The 17,975-nt window shown below is 37.9% G+C and overlaps 1 protein-coding gene across 1 annotated transcript in view; it reads right to left on the bottom strand.

The window, feature by feature from the left end:
* GABRR3 (gamma-aminobutyric acid type A receptor subunit rho3) overlaps positions 1 to 17,975 on the bottom strand; it is an 80,646-nt gene that overhangs the window by 29,656 nt on the left and 33,015 nt on the right. The window contains 2 exon segments of the mRNA XM_060149058.1: positions 1,956 to 2,068; positions 10,122 to 10,248. Of these exon segments, the coding sequence (XP_060005041.1) occupies positions 1,956 to 2,068; positions 10,122 to 10,248 (240 nt within the window).

Here is a 17,975-nt window from a genome sequence, read left to right as displayed (position 1 = left end):
ACTCGGGAGAGGCCCATTCCAAGCCATTCCTGTGCGTCTGGAGCCCCCTAATGGCTCAAAGGACCCATAGCCCGGCAAGTTTAACTTTGTAAGATTTTCCCCAACTAAACCATGAGAGGGAAAAGATTTTAGAAACTCTTTATAGAATCATAGAGACCAAGGTTCAGAATACCCGAGTAAGAGTTGTAGAGTATATTCTCCAAACTTTGGGCAAAACTTTGGGGGAAATAAACGGTCTGTTGGGAATGGTAGTTAGATTCCGGGCATCTTTTGGAGAATTGTCATCCTTAATGACACATCTGAGAAGTAGTGATGTAAGACAACAACAGCAAAAAACCAAAAAAAAAAAAAAAACAAAAGATTAAAAAAATAGACCTATAATTAAAAAAAAACCAAAACAACAGAAACGCACACATCTTTAAACCTGATTGATTTTGAGGCTTCTAAAAATCTTAAATTAGGTTCAATAAGTGTGAGAAATGCTCTGGAAAACAAACAAATTCTACTCACCATGATTTAATCTGATGCTGATAATCTAATTCAGTAGTTATCACATGTGATCTCGGATCAGCATCACCAAGGAACTTATAAGACGTGACAATTGGTGACGCCACTCAAATCTACTGAATCGAAACCTCTGTGGGGGAGGCCCAGTAACCTGGCTGTTAAGGAGCCCCCAGGTGACTCTGATGCTTGCTAAAGTTTGCATCACTAACCTAATGAAATCAAAACCATACCCTTAGAACTGCGACCCAATGGATTCCAGGAAATGAGAACAAAAACCAAACAACCCTCAACATAACAGCTACCTGATGTACTTTTAAATTTTCCCTGTTAACAAATGAGTTTTCTAGGGTACCTACACGCCTGTTGTGCTTCCCTTTGTCATAACCACAACATGATGAGTATCAAGTTCTCCTCACCCCACGCTGAGTACTTGAAGCATTGGTTATTTATCGAAAAGCGGTACCTGTTCTACTGCTGGGGGATCCTGCCTCCTCACCACCACGCTCACTTCTCTCACCTCCATAGCTCTAGCATGAAAAGTTGAGTGGGAGGTGGGAGAGGTATGGGAGACCTTAGGTCAATGACAGGAGGGTCAGGATGGATTTAGCAGTAAGACGGAGAGTTCAGTTTACCTTGTGGATGTTACCACATCCTGTGCATCTCTGGGAAACTTGGTACCCTCAGTGATGCAACTACATGCACAGTAAACAATCTGACGGGAGGAAAGGCTTTCTTACAAGTGTATCCTTCTAATGTGGTTTGCTTCTGTTCTCATCAGCCATTGCAACTTGGTTCCACCACTTACTGGTTTTTTCATGGCCTTGAGAAAATTTCTTGACTTCTCTAAGCCCCAGTTTCCACATTGGAATATTAGGGATCATGATAACGCCTACTTCATAGGGTCACTGTGAGCGTGGAACGAGACAGTGCATTAAAGGGCTTAGCACAGTGCATTAAAGGGCATTCCAACATTTTGATCACTTTCTGTTGCTAGGAGTAAATAAAGGAAAAATCCTCAGCAGAGGTGGTTCGAGGGAAGCCGTGGCGTTTAGCAGACTAGTTCTTCAACAAAAGGCAGGCACTGCAGATCATAAGAATGTTCAACAAGACTTTATGAATATTATCATATAACCCAACTTAACAAATTTTAATTAAAACAATATGTTGCTGTATGGGCAATGTATATACATTCACTATTTTTGAACACACACTATTTATTAAACACACTATGATAATGTATATAGAAAAAAATGAGTCTTTTTGGTTAATTTAAAATGCATAAATTATCAACTGTTCTTATTCAAGAGAAGATCATTGTAAAAGGTTTTTTGGTGTTTTTAAATTGGTGGTCTTGTGTTTTGGTCTTAATTCCTTCAAATTTTCAACTCAATTTTTTGACAGTGCAATGGACTGTCAAAATGACTGAGTTTTGTAAAGATAGTACTCACCTCCAAATCCAGGTCTCACTGCAGAATTCTGGTCCTCTATATAGAGAAGTTGCTTATACCTCAGGGGCCACACTTTGGCACTGTCATCATTCCTCATTCTAGTTTCTTGTTTGCTGTACCTCCAAGGGAGAAAAATGCTTCTGAGATACATATGCTTCTGGATATTTTGATTTAGGTTAGCTTTCTGTGTGCAACATGACATGCTCTAAAATATACACATAAAAGCTCATTTTCTCAGTTCATATTACATATAGCCAAAGATCTGCCAGCATTTACTGTTTAGTATCCAAGGGTGGGGCAGGTAAGCAAATCTTGGAGCACCTTAGATGATAAACTGAGTTTGGATGTGATCCTGACAGGCAATGTTTCTCAGAATGTGGGTTATAGTAGGAAAACCTGGTTACTAGCACCTGGGTGGAGGTGATCAAGATTCAGATCCACGGACCCCAACCCAGATCAGCTAAACCAGAACCAGAGGAAACAGGGCCTAGGCATCTGCATTCAATATGCTACCTAAGTGATTCTTAGAGTCACTGAAGTTAAACTACCTCTTGCACTAAGACAGTAAAAAAAAAAACACATGAAAAATTGTAGACTGATGAAAATAGTGTTTTACAAAGACAGAATGTGCAAAAATTATGGGTGCTGGTTGAGATTAGAGGAAGTACCCCTATGGCAGGTTCTGGAACCTGAGAGAAGGCGATGGGCATGGATGGAGAGGAATCCCAGGGAAAAATGGATGATCTGACAGCTGACTGGACCTAAGGTCAGGTCCAGCTGTGAAGCAGGTGCAGCCTATTTTCATCTGCAGTTTTCTAGGGCAAAGGCAAAGTGTGTGGCCTCTCCCGCGTGTGTGGAGTCCTGATCTGGGAGTGAAGCCCGTTCCTCCCTGGGTCTTTGAACTCTGGCAAGTTACTGGGCCTCCCTGACTCATTTCCTGTGCTGTGACACATACCTCCCAGACGTATTCTAAGAGTGGCGGCAGAATAGCTGTGGAAGCGCACACAGCTCCTCTGTATGTGACATGCTGCTGTCTCCTCATCCCCAGTGCCCGAGACCTAGTTCACTGCCTCTTCCAGAAGAACGTTCCTGTCACCATCGCCGTCATCACTGTCAGCAGCAGCAATAACACAAGACACTGAGGGGTCTTCTAGGTGAATTCTAGTTACTCTGAATTCCTGACTGACTTTTGCATTGATACATGTCTTCTTCAGGAAACACACGTAAAATTTTAACATAAGACTCATGGACGCAATTTCCTAACTCAATAAAGTGACTTTGATTGTAGGAATTTCACATCCTGAAGCGGCTCGTTTAAGAAATATGTCCAGGCTTATGGGCACCTCAGATCATCTAGTATGGTCTTTAAATACAGAAGTTTCTGGCTGAAACCCTCAGAGATTTATGTATGTATTTTTGCCATTAATAGAAATGGCGAAGTTGGAGGAACAAATCTGTTTTGAGTAGAAGATAAATGAGTTTGATTTTAAACATAAGTCATTTTATCCTATGAATAATTGAACACATAGAACTATTTCTTCCAAGGATCTCTTAACTAGAAAACTTCTTTCAGGGAGCTAGGATGAACCATTTATTGAAAAAGTAATAGCAGCTAACTTTTATTAAATGCCTACTGTGTTCAAGGCCCCCTACCAGATGTTTTGTAAATACTATCTTTGGGGTGCATCTGAATCACCAGGCTTGCTGGGGCCCATGCCCAGAGTTTCTGATTCCACAGTTTTAGGGTATGAGAATTTGCATTTATAACAATTTCTCTGGAGAACTACTGGTCTGGAAAATAGCAGACATTTTATAAAAGCTAGCTAGTTGTTATTATTTTATGAAAAGTGGCATGTAACCTTGGGTGGAAATTCATGGAAATTTGTGAACTTCTTCAGTAATATACACAACAAAACGGCAATCTCTAATACTCTTTTCAAAAGCATACCCCTCCATGAGATTGGTAGGGATAAATCTTAATTAAGAATCCCCAGAACAATGAACATGCAGCCTGCTATGAAAGGCACTCTTGGCAGTACCTGAAATCACACACACCTTTTTTTACCTGAGGGCTCTTCTGATGTACAGTGAGATGTCCCATCTTTATTTATTTTTGACTTTATTTATACATCTACTTCTCAAAATATTTATACATCTACTTCTCAAAGAGGTTTATGTGACTTAGATACCCTCTAAAAGAATTTTGAAAACCTCACACATATTTAAGTAGACACCTACAATTTTTTCATCATAAAAGTTAAAATTACTTAAATATTGATAATAATTTAAAATAAAACATATTCCTCCTTTTAATGTATCCAATGAACCTAAAATACCCACTTTATGCATTTTAAAATACATGAATAAACTCCTCTTTAAAAACCAGAAGTTTTATCTCATTCCTTGTTTTCTTGGAATTTGTATTTTATTTTATTTCCATTTTATTTGAAAGTTCATTCGGGTTTTTCCGTAAGATGTTACGGAAAAAGCCGAATGAACTTTTTGGCCAATCCAATATTTCCTTCATTGAATTTTATCACCCCATCATACTTCTTTGCAAGAATATATGTATACATATTGAAATCATCTTTTTTAGCCTCTGTGACTATTGCAAATGGAGCAAAACATAATGCATATAAATGTTGATAAATACTTATTAAAATTATGAATTAAATTTTATAGGAAAAGTATTTCTTAATAAAGTGATGGTACATTTTCCCTATTTTGTGTATCTGTATATGGATATTACTTATTGCACTTGTTATTTCTTGTCTTTCTGATAAAGCCTTTCTAATAGGTATGAGGTGATATCTCATTGTAGTTTTGATTTACATTTCCTGATCCTACTTTTCACTTCTATAGATGAAAATATTGAAAAACTTTGTTGATATATATGTAAGTACATGGAATTGCAAGAAATTTTGTTTCAGGAATGTAACTTAATTATTTAAATTCCTTCTTATTTTCCAAAATTCACGTGTGGTCTATCACCAATTATTTCTAATGATTTGTAACCTGACAAATTAATTAGGTTATTACTTCAATATTGATGAACACAAAAAAAAAGAAAAGAAAAGAAAAAAGAAAATCACGCAGTTTGGAAAAGGATGTGTTATTTAAACTAAAGTCATCCATTACCTCAACAACAATATCTGTAAAGGCTTCTTTGTACCTGGGAGGATTTTATACACTGGTGTAATACACATAGTTAAGATTCAGGAAGAGGGAGAGGCATGCCTTTATTTTGCCAAATGGGACAGAGCAATCATTAAAGGGAGGCTACAGAGGAGATTGCAGGCAAGTTTTCAGGAGGATCCGTTTTAGGAAAGAGGTCAGGGGAAGTCAGAGATCCAGAAATAATTATTTTAAAACTATCCATGCCCACGTGCCCCTCTGATAGCTTGCATGTACCCTAAGGGGAACATTATACTCTAGGAGTATAAGTGCCCTATTTGAAGACCTCTGGCTTATTAAAAAAAAGACATATATAGAAAGGTTAATAAAATGAAGACTGAAATAGAACAAAGGCAAGAAAAGTAAATATGCTTAATAAGGGGATTAATTTATGACAGAGGATCAGATTTAGCTCAGAGCTTTCTGGCCTGATTCCATATACGTATAATTTTAAGTCCCTTTGTCTTCTGCCCTCTTCCCTTTCCTAGAAAAAATGATTTTGTTTTTAGTAGTTACTGAAAGAAATCTTTTGGATGACTTCTGTCTGAGGAGAGGGTCTTCTAGAAGGCTAGGTGCCAATGGGATAGAACAAAGAAATCTCAACTCATGGAAGAGTCTTGCATCATTACAGCATTCTTAATCTTTATAGCATTCTTAATCATTACAGCATTCTTATTCTTTCCCCACAAAGAAAGATTATGAACATTGTTTGAGAAACAACAGGTAAGGCTCGGTAATAGTTATCATTTTTCTTTTTGAGTTAGAACCTTTTTCTTTCTGGATGAAACAAAGGAACCATATTTTTATGTTCCCCCTTCTTGTCAATATCAGAAACTTTACTATAATTTTGTCACTAAGAAAGTGTGGGTTCAGGGGGAAGGAAGGGCTGGATTTTGAGTGGTTTCAGGGAAATAAAGGGGTCTTTGAGGAGGATATACTAGGCAGAGAATTAAAAAGTACCAGAACTGCTTGAGGAAAAGCAAATACATCCAACTCATTCTGATACATTGGTGTTTAGTCAGTGGAAAGACAACAACTCATTTTAACTGAGTCATACTCAGCTGGTTGCTTTACCAAACTGCTTTCCCAAGGGCCTATATAGTTGATTAGTTTACTAGGATCAGGACTTGGAAACGACTAGGCCTGATTAAATAGACTATTTACCCAAGAGAGGCTATAATTAAGAAACATATTAAAAAATATTTAATCTAGAGAGTTAACAGTGAGATAACAATTAAAAGTACGAATGCCATTTTATACCTATTAAATGAGCAGAAAACAAAAAATTTTAGTACCCAATGCTGCTAAGAATAGAATGAAATAGAAATGTTTATACTTTGTGTGTAGCAATATACTTGTAAAGCCCGTTTAGAAGCTGATTTTGAGAGCTACGAAGATAATTCACATCCTTTGATGCCAATCCAAGGAATGCAGTAAAGTAGTCGGAAGGAAAATCAGTTGATCCAATTTTTGATCACAAAGAAAACCTTGATAATTCTGGATCCAATGTTTATTTTTAGGTCCCTGATGCTTTTGAGACTTCTTAGAGAGGACATGGTGCATTATACGGAGTGAATCTTGTGGCTTCGACTGAACTGCCCTTGAACTCATGACTCTGGGAATACACACTTGACTTTAGTCAACAGCCCGTTTCTTATAAAGGAAAAATCTACACGGACGAGCATTTCTGTGGAAGAGCCAGCCAGAGAGAGTGCCCCACTTGAGACACGACAGTTTCCATGATTTAACTTGTGTCTCTATCAGATCATGAGCTCAGTGAGGTCTCAGTTTCCTCATCTGTGAAATGAAGAAACTGGACCAGATTAGGAGCTGGTTTGCAGACATTTTTTGGATAGCCCATATGGTGTATTAAAGTGGAAAATTTCACAGGAAAATCTGAATTTTTCTCTTGAAAAATCAGAAAATCTGGCAATACCAGGCTCAAGTTGTCTTATAAGAAGTCTTGACCTGACCAGCCTCTGCCCCCAGAGGAGCATATAGCCTGTAGTTGCCACAGTCTCTGCCACTCCCTTTGTTATTTGCAGTAGCAGTTGAATTGGCAATCTCTAGGACCCTCTTGGCTTCTACATTAGGTTCCTGGATGTGCTGGTAAATGTTTAAGTGGCTCCCCTGGAAAAAAAAAGCCCTATTTATAGTGTTTGTTGATTTCCATGATGTAAATACTGCCACCATAGCTGATTTCAAGCTACAGATATGACAGAGGTGTGTGTAGCCCATAGTGTAGTATAGTATAGTATAGTTTTGTGTATTATAGTATACTACAGTTTATAGGATAGTATAGTACAGTATAGCGTAGTATTTCTACCAGACATAAATAGATATAAATAATGGAGAACAATAGCGACATGTAGTAAAGTAGTTAGGAAGTGGTGAGTTTTAAGTATTTATTACCTTCGTTTTAAAAATAATTTATTTAATTGTATATTTATATAATTTAATTTTTAATAATGCTTATATTTAACAGCCTTAAAATTTAACAATTGGCTCTTGCAAGCCATTTTGCACAGACATTGGCACTCTGCTGATTATTCTTAAAGCCAGAGACAGTGTGTTGTTCTTAACTCTCAACCCAGTACTTGTCATAAAAAAGGCACTCAGTACGATTGTTGAAAGAATGAATAAATACTCAGTGAGTCTAGATGCCTAATCCCCTTTGCATCCCTTGAGAGCCAAATCTCTCCCCTAGGCAAAACAGGAACATTTTCCCCTGCCATACTTAATTTATTCACCAACTCCTCCTCTCCCCCATTTTGTCTTTAAGAAATAAAGGAAATGTTTGGATGAAAGATTTTTAAGACACTTCGATAAAAAAGGGAATCTTTGGACAAAAAGTAAGATTATATTCTGAATGAAAAAGGATAATAGGAAAGGACTTAAGGGCCTGATTGTAGGAAAACTGGCTCAAAATAATGTACATAAATGTGAGTTAATATATAAAGATATACTTCCTAATTTTCAAAGAAAGATCAGGCCTTTCTTCCATGTTCATTCTATTAGTTCTCTTGCATTATGACAGAGTGGATTGTTCATTCATTCATTCATTACTTATTTAATTACCGATAATCAGATTGTGTGTAGGGCAAAGAACCTCACAGCATTTATTCATATATTTAGGTCTAATGTATCCTGGGCTCTTTACTCTAGAAACTGTCCTATACAGTAATTTCAGTATTTTTGTCAAAATGCCTTAAAATCTTCATGGGAGAGTGCTGAGCGACAGCTCAGAAACAGGCTGGCTGAATTATTCTGTTCACTGGGGAAAATGCCTGACTTTCATCCTAAGTGGCTGCTTCTGAACTAGGGTCTATGTTTTATGCAATCCCTAGTGTCCTAGAGGATTTTTCTTTGAAGAACAAAAGAAGCAGATATAAATTTTAATGAATCATGTTGTAGCTTATCGCTGAAAGGGGTACCTCACTTAGGTTATAGAGAAGTGAAAACAAACATGCTTGGCCCCATGGAGTAGGAAGCCCGGGGTTACCTCTTCATTTAAATAGATTCTAAAAATGAGACACCTATCATAAGAGAGAAATTCCCACCCCACCACAAAGAACAGATGTTCTCCTCTTGTCCCTTAAATGACACCTAAAAAATACACATGGTAGGTTTTTCTGCAGCAACTCTTCCACCGAGAGTGTGCTGGTGAGATTGAGGAGTTCCTATGACCATATCCCTTCTTATCTGCACATCCACCAAACAAACTGGACAAACTTCCTATTGTTTCAGTTGTAGATGATATTTTAAGCAGTCTCTATTTGTTTCAAAATTAGATAAAATATACTACTAAAATATACTAGATGTTATAAGCAATCTGAAAAAACATACAGTTTGGTTGTATAGCCCCACATTTCCCAAATATTGCTTGCCCAATTGCCTTGAAGAAGACTCAACGTGTTCAAACTGGGCAAGATTTCATAGCATCTCAGATCTGCGTGTGGGAGCAGAAGCCTGGAAGGGAAGTGTGGGAGGTGGGTCCTTGATTTTTAAGAGCAGAGCAGGAATTAGGTATCTAGTGACCTCTCCTCCCCTCCCCCCATACCTCTTTTGTTTTTGGTCATTAAACCTGAGGCTTCAGAAGGATTTATTAAATTTTTATGTTCTTTCCTGATGTTATAGTGAGTGCTTCATAAATATCCAAGATGTGAGGGCAATCTGACTGAAACAAAAGTTACCTCACTGATCGCTAAGGTTGGCTGGGTGATATCACTCACCTTTATTCCTCAATTTCTCCTACTGGGTCTTTTTGGGAATCTTGTGCTTGGTGAAAAGGAAAGACTTTCCCTACAACAGGAGGTCATTTCTTGGTTATTAAAGGGTAGTAGGGTGACTAATCGTTCTAGTTTGTCTGCGACTGAGGGGGTTCCTGGGACTTCTAGTGCTAAAATCCATGGAACCCCAGGCAAATCAGGATGAACTGGTCATTCTAGTAGAGAGCTATGCCACTTCACTAGCAGGTCCAAACATACTCTGATTATTGATAAGATAATAATGATGATGTATTGACATTCAGGATGATATTTCAAAGATGATTTTCAAAATGGAAAATGAATTTTAAAAAACAACAAATGGCTTTAATGTCTTTCAGTACTGTCTCATCGATATACAGAACTATACACTCTGCAAGAACTTGACATTAGAAATTGGTGCTTAGACTAATTTCTACTCAAAAAATTTTGAAGGAACATTAAACTCATGTTGTTATTGATAATAAATGCATTACTCATTGGAGAAATACAATCCTTGAAAGAAGATTCATACATGAGCCCTTTAACTGTTTTCTCCAAAAATAAGCAAGCAAGCGCCAGCAGAAACCCCAGACTCTTCTCTTTCTATGCTAATTAGAGGTGATTTATTTTGATGGTTGAATGCTATCTCTAGAGACAATCACTGCCACAAATACGTGCTACCATTAAAGATATAGTTCTGAGGCAGGTGGTGAGAGAAACTGGGACTACACTATGGATATCTTACCGGGTCGGCTTCACTGAAGAGAAGCAGCGCTGGTGGGGCTTCTTGATTTCACCAGCAGCACAAGCATTTGACATCAGTGTGATCCAGATGCAGGTGACGAAGACCAACTGGGAAGCCGGGATCACCTCTGCCGAAAGAAAGGAATGTAGATGGATGCAACCAACGCTATTACCAATATTGCTTCTTCACGTGTCTTTTAAAAAGTAATTAGAGGGGCTTCCCTGGTGGCGCAGTCGTTGAGGGTCTGCCTGCCAATGCAGGGGACACTGGTTCGAGCCCTGGTCTGGGAGGATCCCACATGCCGCGGGGCAACTAGTCCCGTGAGCCACAACTACTGAGCCTGCGCGTCTGGAGCCTGTGCTCCGCAACAAGAGAGGCCGCGATAGTAAGAGGCCCGTGCACCGCAATGAAGAGGGGCCCCCGCTTGCCACTAGAGAAAGCCCTCGCACAGAAACGAAGACCCAACACAGCAAAAATAAATAAATTAATTAATAAACTCCTACCCCCAACATCTTCTAAAAAAAAAAGAATTGAGATAATGTAAATCAGACATCAGCAATCAAAATCTAGTCAGAAAAGGGTGGGAAGAGCAAATGTGAGATGAGGTGGCAGGAGTGAGTCACTAAAAAAAAAAAAAAAAGTAATTAGAGTGCCAGGTAAAAAGGTATCAAGGAAAAAAGAGAGACATTGTTTTCAATACTGTGTCTTTTGTTTTAGTAGGTTAAATGGATTGACATCATTTACAGGCAAACATCTGTCTCGATCACCAGCAATTTAAGAAAAACAAAGCAGATTTTTTCATTTTGTTTCCATCCTTTAGTCCCTCTTTCCAGGGAAGGTTCTTAGTGGGATGCTTGATCCCCTACTCAATAAACTCCCAGCTGCAGTCCTCCGCAGACAAAGAAGTGAGATTAGGCATTAAGTCCCCTTAATCCAACACAATATCATTTGAATATATTTAATGACTCCGCAAAATAATATGCTTAATGAGAATAAAGATGATTAGTTTAATTTTAGTTATAGTTTTAAAGATCCTTTCCTTTATCTCATGGCTGTTTTTTTTAATCCAGAAAGGAATCTTTCCCTCTCCAAATGCGTACAGATTGCCAGGATACAAACAAACTTAAATTATTATTTTATCAAATAAATAACCATATTTTAAGATGATGGTTTATTCCATTGATATAAAAAGTAGTTCAATTTAAGGTTTAATGTGGTGAGCAGCCAGATAAATAAAAAAAGAAATTAGTCTTGGGCAGTGGGTAAGGAATTAAATTATGGCCACATCAGCTCCTAAAAGTACTTTGCACACATCGAGTAGAAATATTCCCTCCATGTATGCAAAGTACCAGTGAATGGGCAGGTTAGTGAAATTCAGTTTCTCCAACTGAAAAAGCACAGGGTGAGCAATCCAGCGACAGCTGACCTGTTTACTAGGACTTAAGAAGAATGCTGTTTTCTTCCCAGGGATATACTGTGAAGGAATTCTTAAATTTTCTCGAATTGATTTGTCTCCTTGACACCTCATATCCTGTGTTATTGCTTGATGGTGTTAATTTATTTTGATTTGGGTTATCTCTTCTCTTGGCCCATGCATCTCCTCCTATGTTTCTTTGGCATGTCTTTCCTCTTTAAAATATGTGTTTAATATAAAATATTAAAATATTACAAATATACAGAATGATGTAATAATACTTACCTCTCTCTTGATCCCCTATTTAGTGTTTATCATTGTATACAGTTATACTATTATGTATATTATGTACAGATTTTTTGCATATTTCAGAAAGTTTAATGAAAATGGTGTTAAATTATACTTTTACCTCTGCAACATACTTTTCCTCTCCACATTATGCTTAGATTTATTGTGTTGATAGTTGCAGTCCTAGTTAATTTTTGAGTGCCATATAGTATCTCACCGTGTAGATAACTAACATTTTATTTATTCTTTTGCTGATGGGCATTATTTCTTATTTTTCAATGATAAACAATCTATTATAAGCAAACCTGCAGTGAATTTTTGTCAATATTTTCTTGTTCTCATACATAACAGTTTCTCTAGGGTAAGTATCTAGGAGTAAAACTTCTAAGCTGAAGCATTTTCACATCTTCAAATTTATAGGAAACTACCATAATGGTCCTAAACATGACTGTACCAATTTACAGCCCCATTAGAAGTGAATGAGAGCCCTCATTTCTTAAAAATTTTTTTTAACATTAATCTTATCAGGCTTTTAAATGTTACCCAATCCAATCAATGTTGTAGTTTTAAGTTTAATGTCCCTAATGGCTAGAGAAATTTGAGCATTTTTTTTTTCATGTCTTTCTGGGCCAGTAAGCTTTCCTCTTCTGCAAAGAACCAGTCAATAGAAGAAACGTGAGGAAAGTTGCTGGTCTTAAGCTACTTCTGGAGGATGCCACCATGGTCAAAGTTTGTTTTCTACCCTAGTGATCTCATGAGATCCAGGGCCCTGACACTTGACCCGAGCACTCTCTGCTACCTGGGCCTGTTCTCTTCATTAAGTACCAGGATCTACGCCAACATTTCCCAAAGTAGTTCTTGGCTACACTGGAGATGTTTTGTGAAAAAACGTTCTGTGCCAAGTGAGTCTGGGAAACACTATACAAAAAAAATTTTTGTGTGTGGCTGTTTACCAATAAAATTTGTTTGTTGACATTTGAATTTCATAGAGTTTTCATGTATCATGAAATCTTCTCTTTCTCCCCCAATTAAACACTGTAAAAACCATTTGGTGGGATGGATACAGCCCACAGGGCATAATTTGCCAACTGTGAGTCCCCAGTCTAGGTTGGGGATTCACAGTTCACATCACACGGTTCAGTGAAAATGCTCTCCTCCTTCAGCAAAGGGGAGGATGTGAGGTCAATGGTCTAGCCTCAGTGCTTATCTTACTAGATCTGCTGGCAACAGTGACACACCTGAGCTCTCTCTACTTGAAATATTTTCTTCACCTGCCCTCTGGGATACTGGACTTGCCTGTTTTCCTCTTACATCTTCCTCATTCCTGCTCGGTTCTATTATCTCATCTCCCTTCCTCTAACAGATTTCGCAGTACTCGAATGGCCCTGTGCTCAGCACTGCAGTACTTTAGTATCTTCTTTCCTACCAACTCACTCATTCTGTGATCTCAGCCAGTCTCAAGGCTTTAAGAACTGTACATACACTCCCAAATTATATAATCAGTCCAGGCTTTTCTCGCAGAATTCCATCTCATATTCCTATGGTCTCAATATTTGTGTCCCCCAAATACAAATGCTGAAATCTTAACCCTCAAAGGTGATGGTTTTAGTAGGTGGAGGCTTTGGGAGGTGATTAGGATGAAGCCCTCAAAAATGGGATGAATGGTCTCATAAAAGAGGCCCCAGAAAGATCTCTCACCCCTTCCACCATGTGAGGATAAAACAAGAAGTCTGCAACCTGGAACACAGCCCTCGTCTGACCAAACTGTCACCCTGATCTTGGACATGAACTGTGAGAAATAAATTTCTGTTGTTTATAAACGGCCCAGTGTGTGGTATAGTGTGATAGCGGCCCAAACAGACTAAGACGCATATCCAACTGCCTGCTTACTTGGATGTCTGATAAGTATCTCAAGCTCAACATGTCCAAAAGTAAGTTTGTTAATATCACTCCCCCCAGCCCACCAATAGCCTTCTCTATCTCAACTGATAACAACACTGTCCGTTCTTGACTCCTGTCTCTGACATTCCTTGTCCAGTTCACCTTAAAAATACAACCAGGATCCAAGTGCTTCTCACGAGCATCTCAGCTACTACCCTGGCCTTTTAGTCATCATCATCTGTTGCTTGAATTATTGCGGTGGTGGCCTGTCTCCTTGCTTGTTCCCTTGCCTTGTTTCAGCTAATGCTCAACACAGCCACCAGCGATCCTTTAAAAATATAAGTCAGGTCAAGTAACTCCTCTCTTCAAAACTCTGCAATGGCTTCTCCTTTTCTTCAATTTGAAAAGTCTTTACAAAGGCTAGGAAAGCCTTACCTAATCTACAGTTCCCAACTCTTCCTTGCCTTCTCCACTGTTCCCTCCCCCACCACTGGCTGTAGAAATACTGGCCTCTGTGGTTCCTGGAACACACCAAACACACTCCCACAGCAGGGTCTTTGCACAGATTGTCACACTTGCCTGACCCACCCATTATATAGATTCTGACCCACCCAAGGATCTATATGACTAACTCCTTTAACAAATTTAAATCTTTGCTCAAATATCGTTTATTCAATGAAGTATACCCTAACCCCCCTTTAAAAAATGCAGTATGCGCCCTTTCCTTCAAACACCTGTTACCAATCTACCATATACTCCACTTAGCATGTTTTATACAATTTACTTATTATAGTTATTATTCATTCTCTGTCTAATCATGCTAGAATGTAAGCTTTACAAGGAAGCATTCTTTGTCTGTTTTGTTCCCTGGGGTATCCTAAACACTTGTAACCATTTTTGGCATATAATCAGTGTTTAATAAATATTTGTTACATTAAAAGCATCAGAAAAAATCCTGTTTAGTTCTGCTGAATTGTGTGTTTCCCAAGCTAGGTTGACCTCAGATCTCCATAAAAAAAAAAAAAAAAAAATCCACCAGACTTACTAATATTCCTCAAAAAAAGTGCTCCTCCAGAGCACCCAGTTTGGGAAATTCTGATTTATCAGTTAATCTATGCTTTACAAATCCTCCGTATCAAAATTCTATACCTTAGCATCTCATGACTACTTTTTTCTTTTTAACATCTTTATTGGAGTATAATTGCTTTACAATGGTGTGTTACTTTCTGCTTTATAACAAAGTGAATCATCTATACATATACATACATCCCCATATCTCCTTCCTCTTGCGTCTCCCTCCCACTCTGTCTAAACCACCCCTCTAGGTGGTCACAAAGCACCGAGCTGATCCCCCTGTGCCATGCGGCTGCTTCCCACTAGATATCGGTTTTACATTTGGTAGTGTATATATGTCCATGCCACTCTCTCACTTTGTCCCAGCTTACTCTTCCCTCTCCCCATGTCCTCAAGTCCATTCTCTAGTAGGTCTGCGTATTTATTCCTGTCCTGCGCCTAGGCTCTTCATGACTTTTTTCTTTTTTTGATTCCATATATGTCTGTTAACATAAGGTATTTTTTTTTCTCTTTCTGACTTACTTCACTCTGTATGACAGACTCTAGGTCCATCCACCTCATTACAAATAACTCAATTTCGTTTCTTATTATGGCTGAGTAATATTCCATTTGTATATATGTGCCACCTCTTCTTTATCCATTCATCTGTTGATGGACAATTAAGTTGTTTCCATGTCCTGGCTATTGTAAATAGAGCTCTAATGAACATTGTGGTACATGACTCTTTTTGAATTATGGTTTTCTCAGGGTATATGCCCAGTAGTGGGATTGCTGGGTCGGATGGTAGTTCTATTTTCAGTTCTTTAAGGAACCGCCATCCTGTTCTCCATAGTGGCTGTATCAATTTACATTCCCACTAACAGTGCAAGAGGGTTCCCTTTTCTCCACGCCCTCTCCAGCATTTATTGTTTTTAGATTTTTTGATGATGGCCATTCTGATTGGTGTGAGATGATACCTCATTGTAGCTTAGATCTGCATTTCTTTAATGATTAATGATGTTGAGCATTCTTTCATGTGTTTGTTGGCAATGTGTATATCTTCTTTGGAGAAATGTCTGTTTAGGTCTTCTGCCCATTTTTGGATTGGGTTGTTTGTTTTTTTCATATTGAGCTGCATGAGCTGCTTGTAAATTTTGGAGATGAATCCTTTGTCAGTTGCTTCCTTTTCAAATATTTTCTCCCATTCTGAGGGGTGTCTTTTCGTCTTGTTTATGTTTTCCTTTACTATGCAAAAGCTTTTAAATTTCATTAGGTCCCATTTGTTTATTTTTGTTTTTATTTCCATTACTCTGGGAGGTGGGTCAAAAAGGATCTTGCTGTGATTTATGTCATAGAGTGTTCTGCCGATGTTTTCTCCTAAGAGTTTTATAGTGGCGGGCCTTACATTTAGGTCTTTAATCCATTTTGAGTTTATTTTTGTGTATGGTGTTAGGGAGTGTTCTAATTTCATTGTTTTACATGTAGCTGTCCAGTTTTCCTAGCACCACTTATTAAAGAGGCTTTCTTTTCTCCATTGTATATTCTTGCCTCCTTAATCAAAAATAAGGTGACCATATGTGTTTGGGTTTATCTCTGGGCTTTCTATCTTGTTCCCTTGATCTACATTTCTGTTTTTGTGCCAGTACCATACTGTCTTGATTACTGTACCTTTGTAGTATGGTCTGAAGTCCAGGAGCTGATTCCTCCAGCTCCGTTTTTCTTTCCCAAGATTGCTTTGGCTATTCGGGGTTTTTTGAGTTTCCATACAAATGGTGAAATTTTTTGTTCTAGTTCTGTGAAAAATGCCAGTGGTAGTTTGATAGGGATTGCATTGAATTTGTAGATTGCTTTGGGTAGTAGAGTCATTTTCACAATGTTGATTCTTCCAATCCAAGAACATGGTATATCTCTCCATCTGTTTGTATCATCTTTAATTTCTTTCATCAGTGTCTTATAGTTTTCTGGATACAGGTCTTTTGTCTCCTTAGGTAGGTTTATTCCTAGATATTTTATTCTTTTTGTTGCAATGGTAAATGGGAGTGTTTCCTGAATTTCTCTTTCAGATTTTTCATCATTAGTGTATAGGAATGCAAGAGATTTCTGTGCATTAATTTTGCATCCTGCTACTTTACCAAATGCATTGATTAGCTCTAGTAGTTTTCTGGTAGCATCTTTAGGATTCTCTATGTATAAGATCATGTCATCTACAAACAGTGACAGCTTTACTTCTTATTTTCCAATTTGGATTCCTTTTATTTCCTTTTCTTCTCTGATTGCTGTGGCTAAAATTTCCAAAACTATGTTGAATAATAGTGGTGAGAGTGGACAAGCTTGTCTTGTTCCTGATCTTAGTGGAAATAGTCTCAGTTTTTCACCATTGAGGATGATGTTGGCTGTGGATTTGTCTTATATGGCTTTTATTATGTTGAGGTGAGTTCCCTCAATGCCTACTTTCTGGAGGGTTTTTATCATAAATGGGTGTTGAATTTGGTCGAAAGTTTTTCTGCATCTATTGAGATGATCATATGGTTTTTAATCTGCAATTTGTTAACATGGTTTATCATATTGATTGATTTGCATATATTGAAGAATCCTTGCATTCCTGGGATAAACCCCATTTGATCATGGTGAATGAACCTTTTAATAAGGTCTTGGATTCAGTTTGCTAGTATTTTGTTGTGGATTTTTGCATCTATGTTCATCAGTGATATTGGCCTGTAGTTTTCTTTCTTTGTGACATCCTTGTCTGGTTTTGGTATCAGGGTGATGGTGGCCTCATAGAATGCATTTGGGAGTGTTCCTCCTTCTGCTATATTTTGCAAGAGTTTGAGAAGGATAGGTGTTAGCTCTTCTGTAAATGTTTGATAGGTTTCGTTTGTGAAGCCATCACATCCTGGGCTTTTGTTTGTTGGAAGATTTTTAATCACAGTTTCAATTTCAGTGCTTGTGATTGGTCTGTTCATGTTTTCTATTTCTTCCTGGTTGAGTCTCAGAAGGTTGTGCTTATCTAAGAATTTGTCCATTTCTTCCAGGTTGTCCATTTTATTGGCATAGAGTTGCTTGTAGTAATCTCTCATGATCCTTTGTATTTCTGCAGTGTCAACTGTTACTTCTCCTTTTTCATTTCTAATTCTATTGATTTGAATCTTCTCCTTTTTTTCTTGATGATTCTCACTAATGGTTTATCAATTTTGTTTATCTTCTCAAAGAACCAGCTT

This window comes from Lagenorhynchus albirostris, chromosome 5, assembly GCF_949774975.1.
Source record: "Lagenorhynchus albirostris chromosome 5, mLagAlb1.1, whole genome shotgun sequence".
NCBI lineage: Eukaryota > Metazoa > Chordata > Mammalia > Artiodactyla > Delphinidae > Lagenorhynchus > Lagenorhynchus albirostris.
Note: the sequence above shows the minus strand (reverse complement) of the source record. Positions and strands in the feature narration are given on the sequence as shown.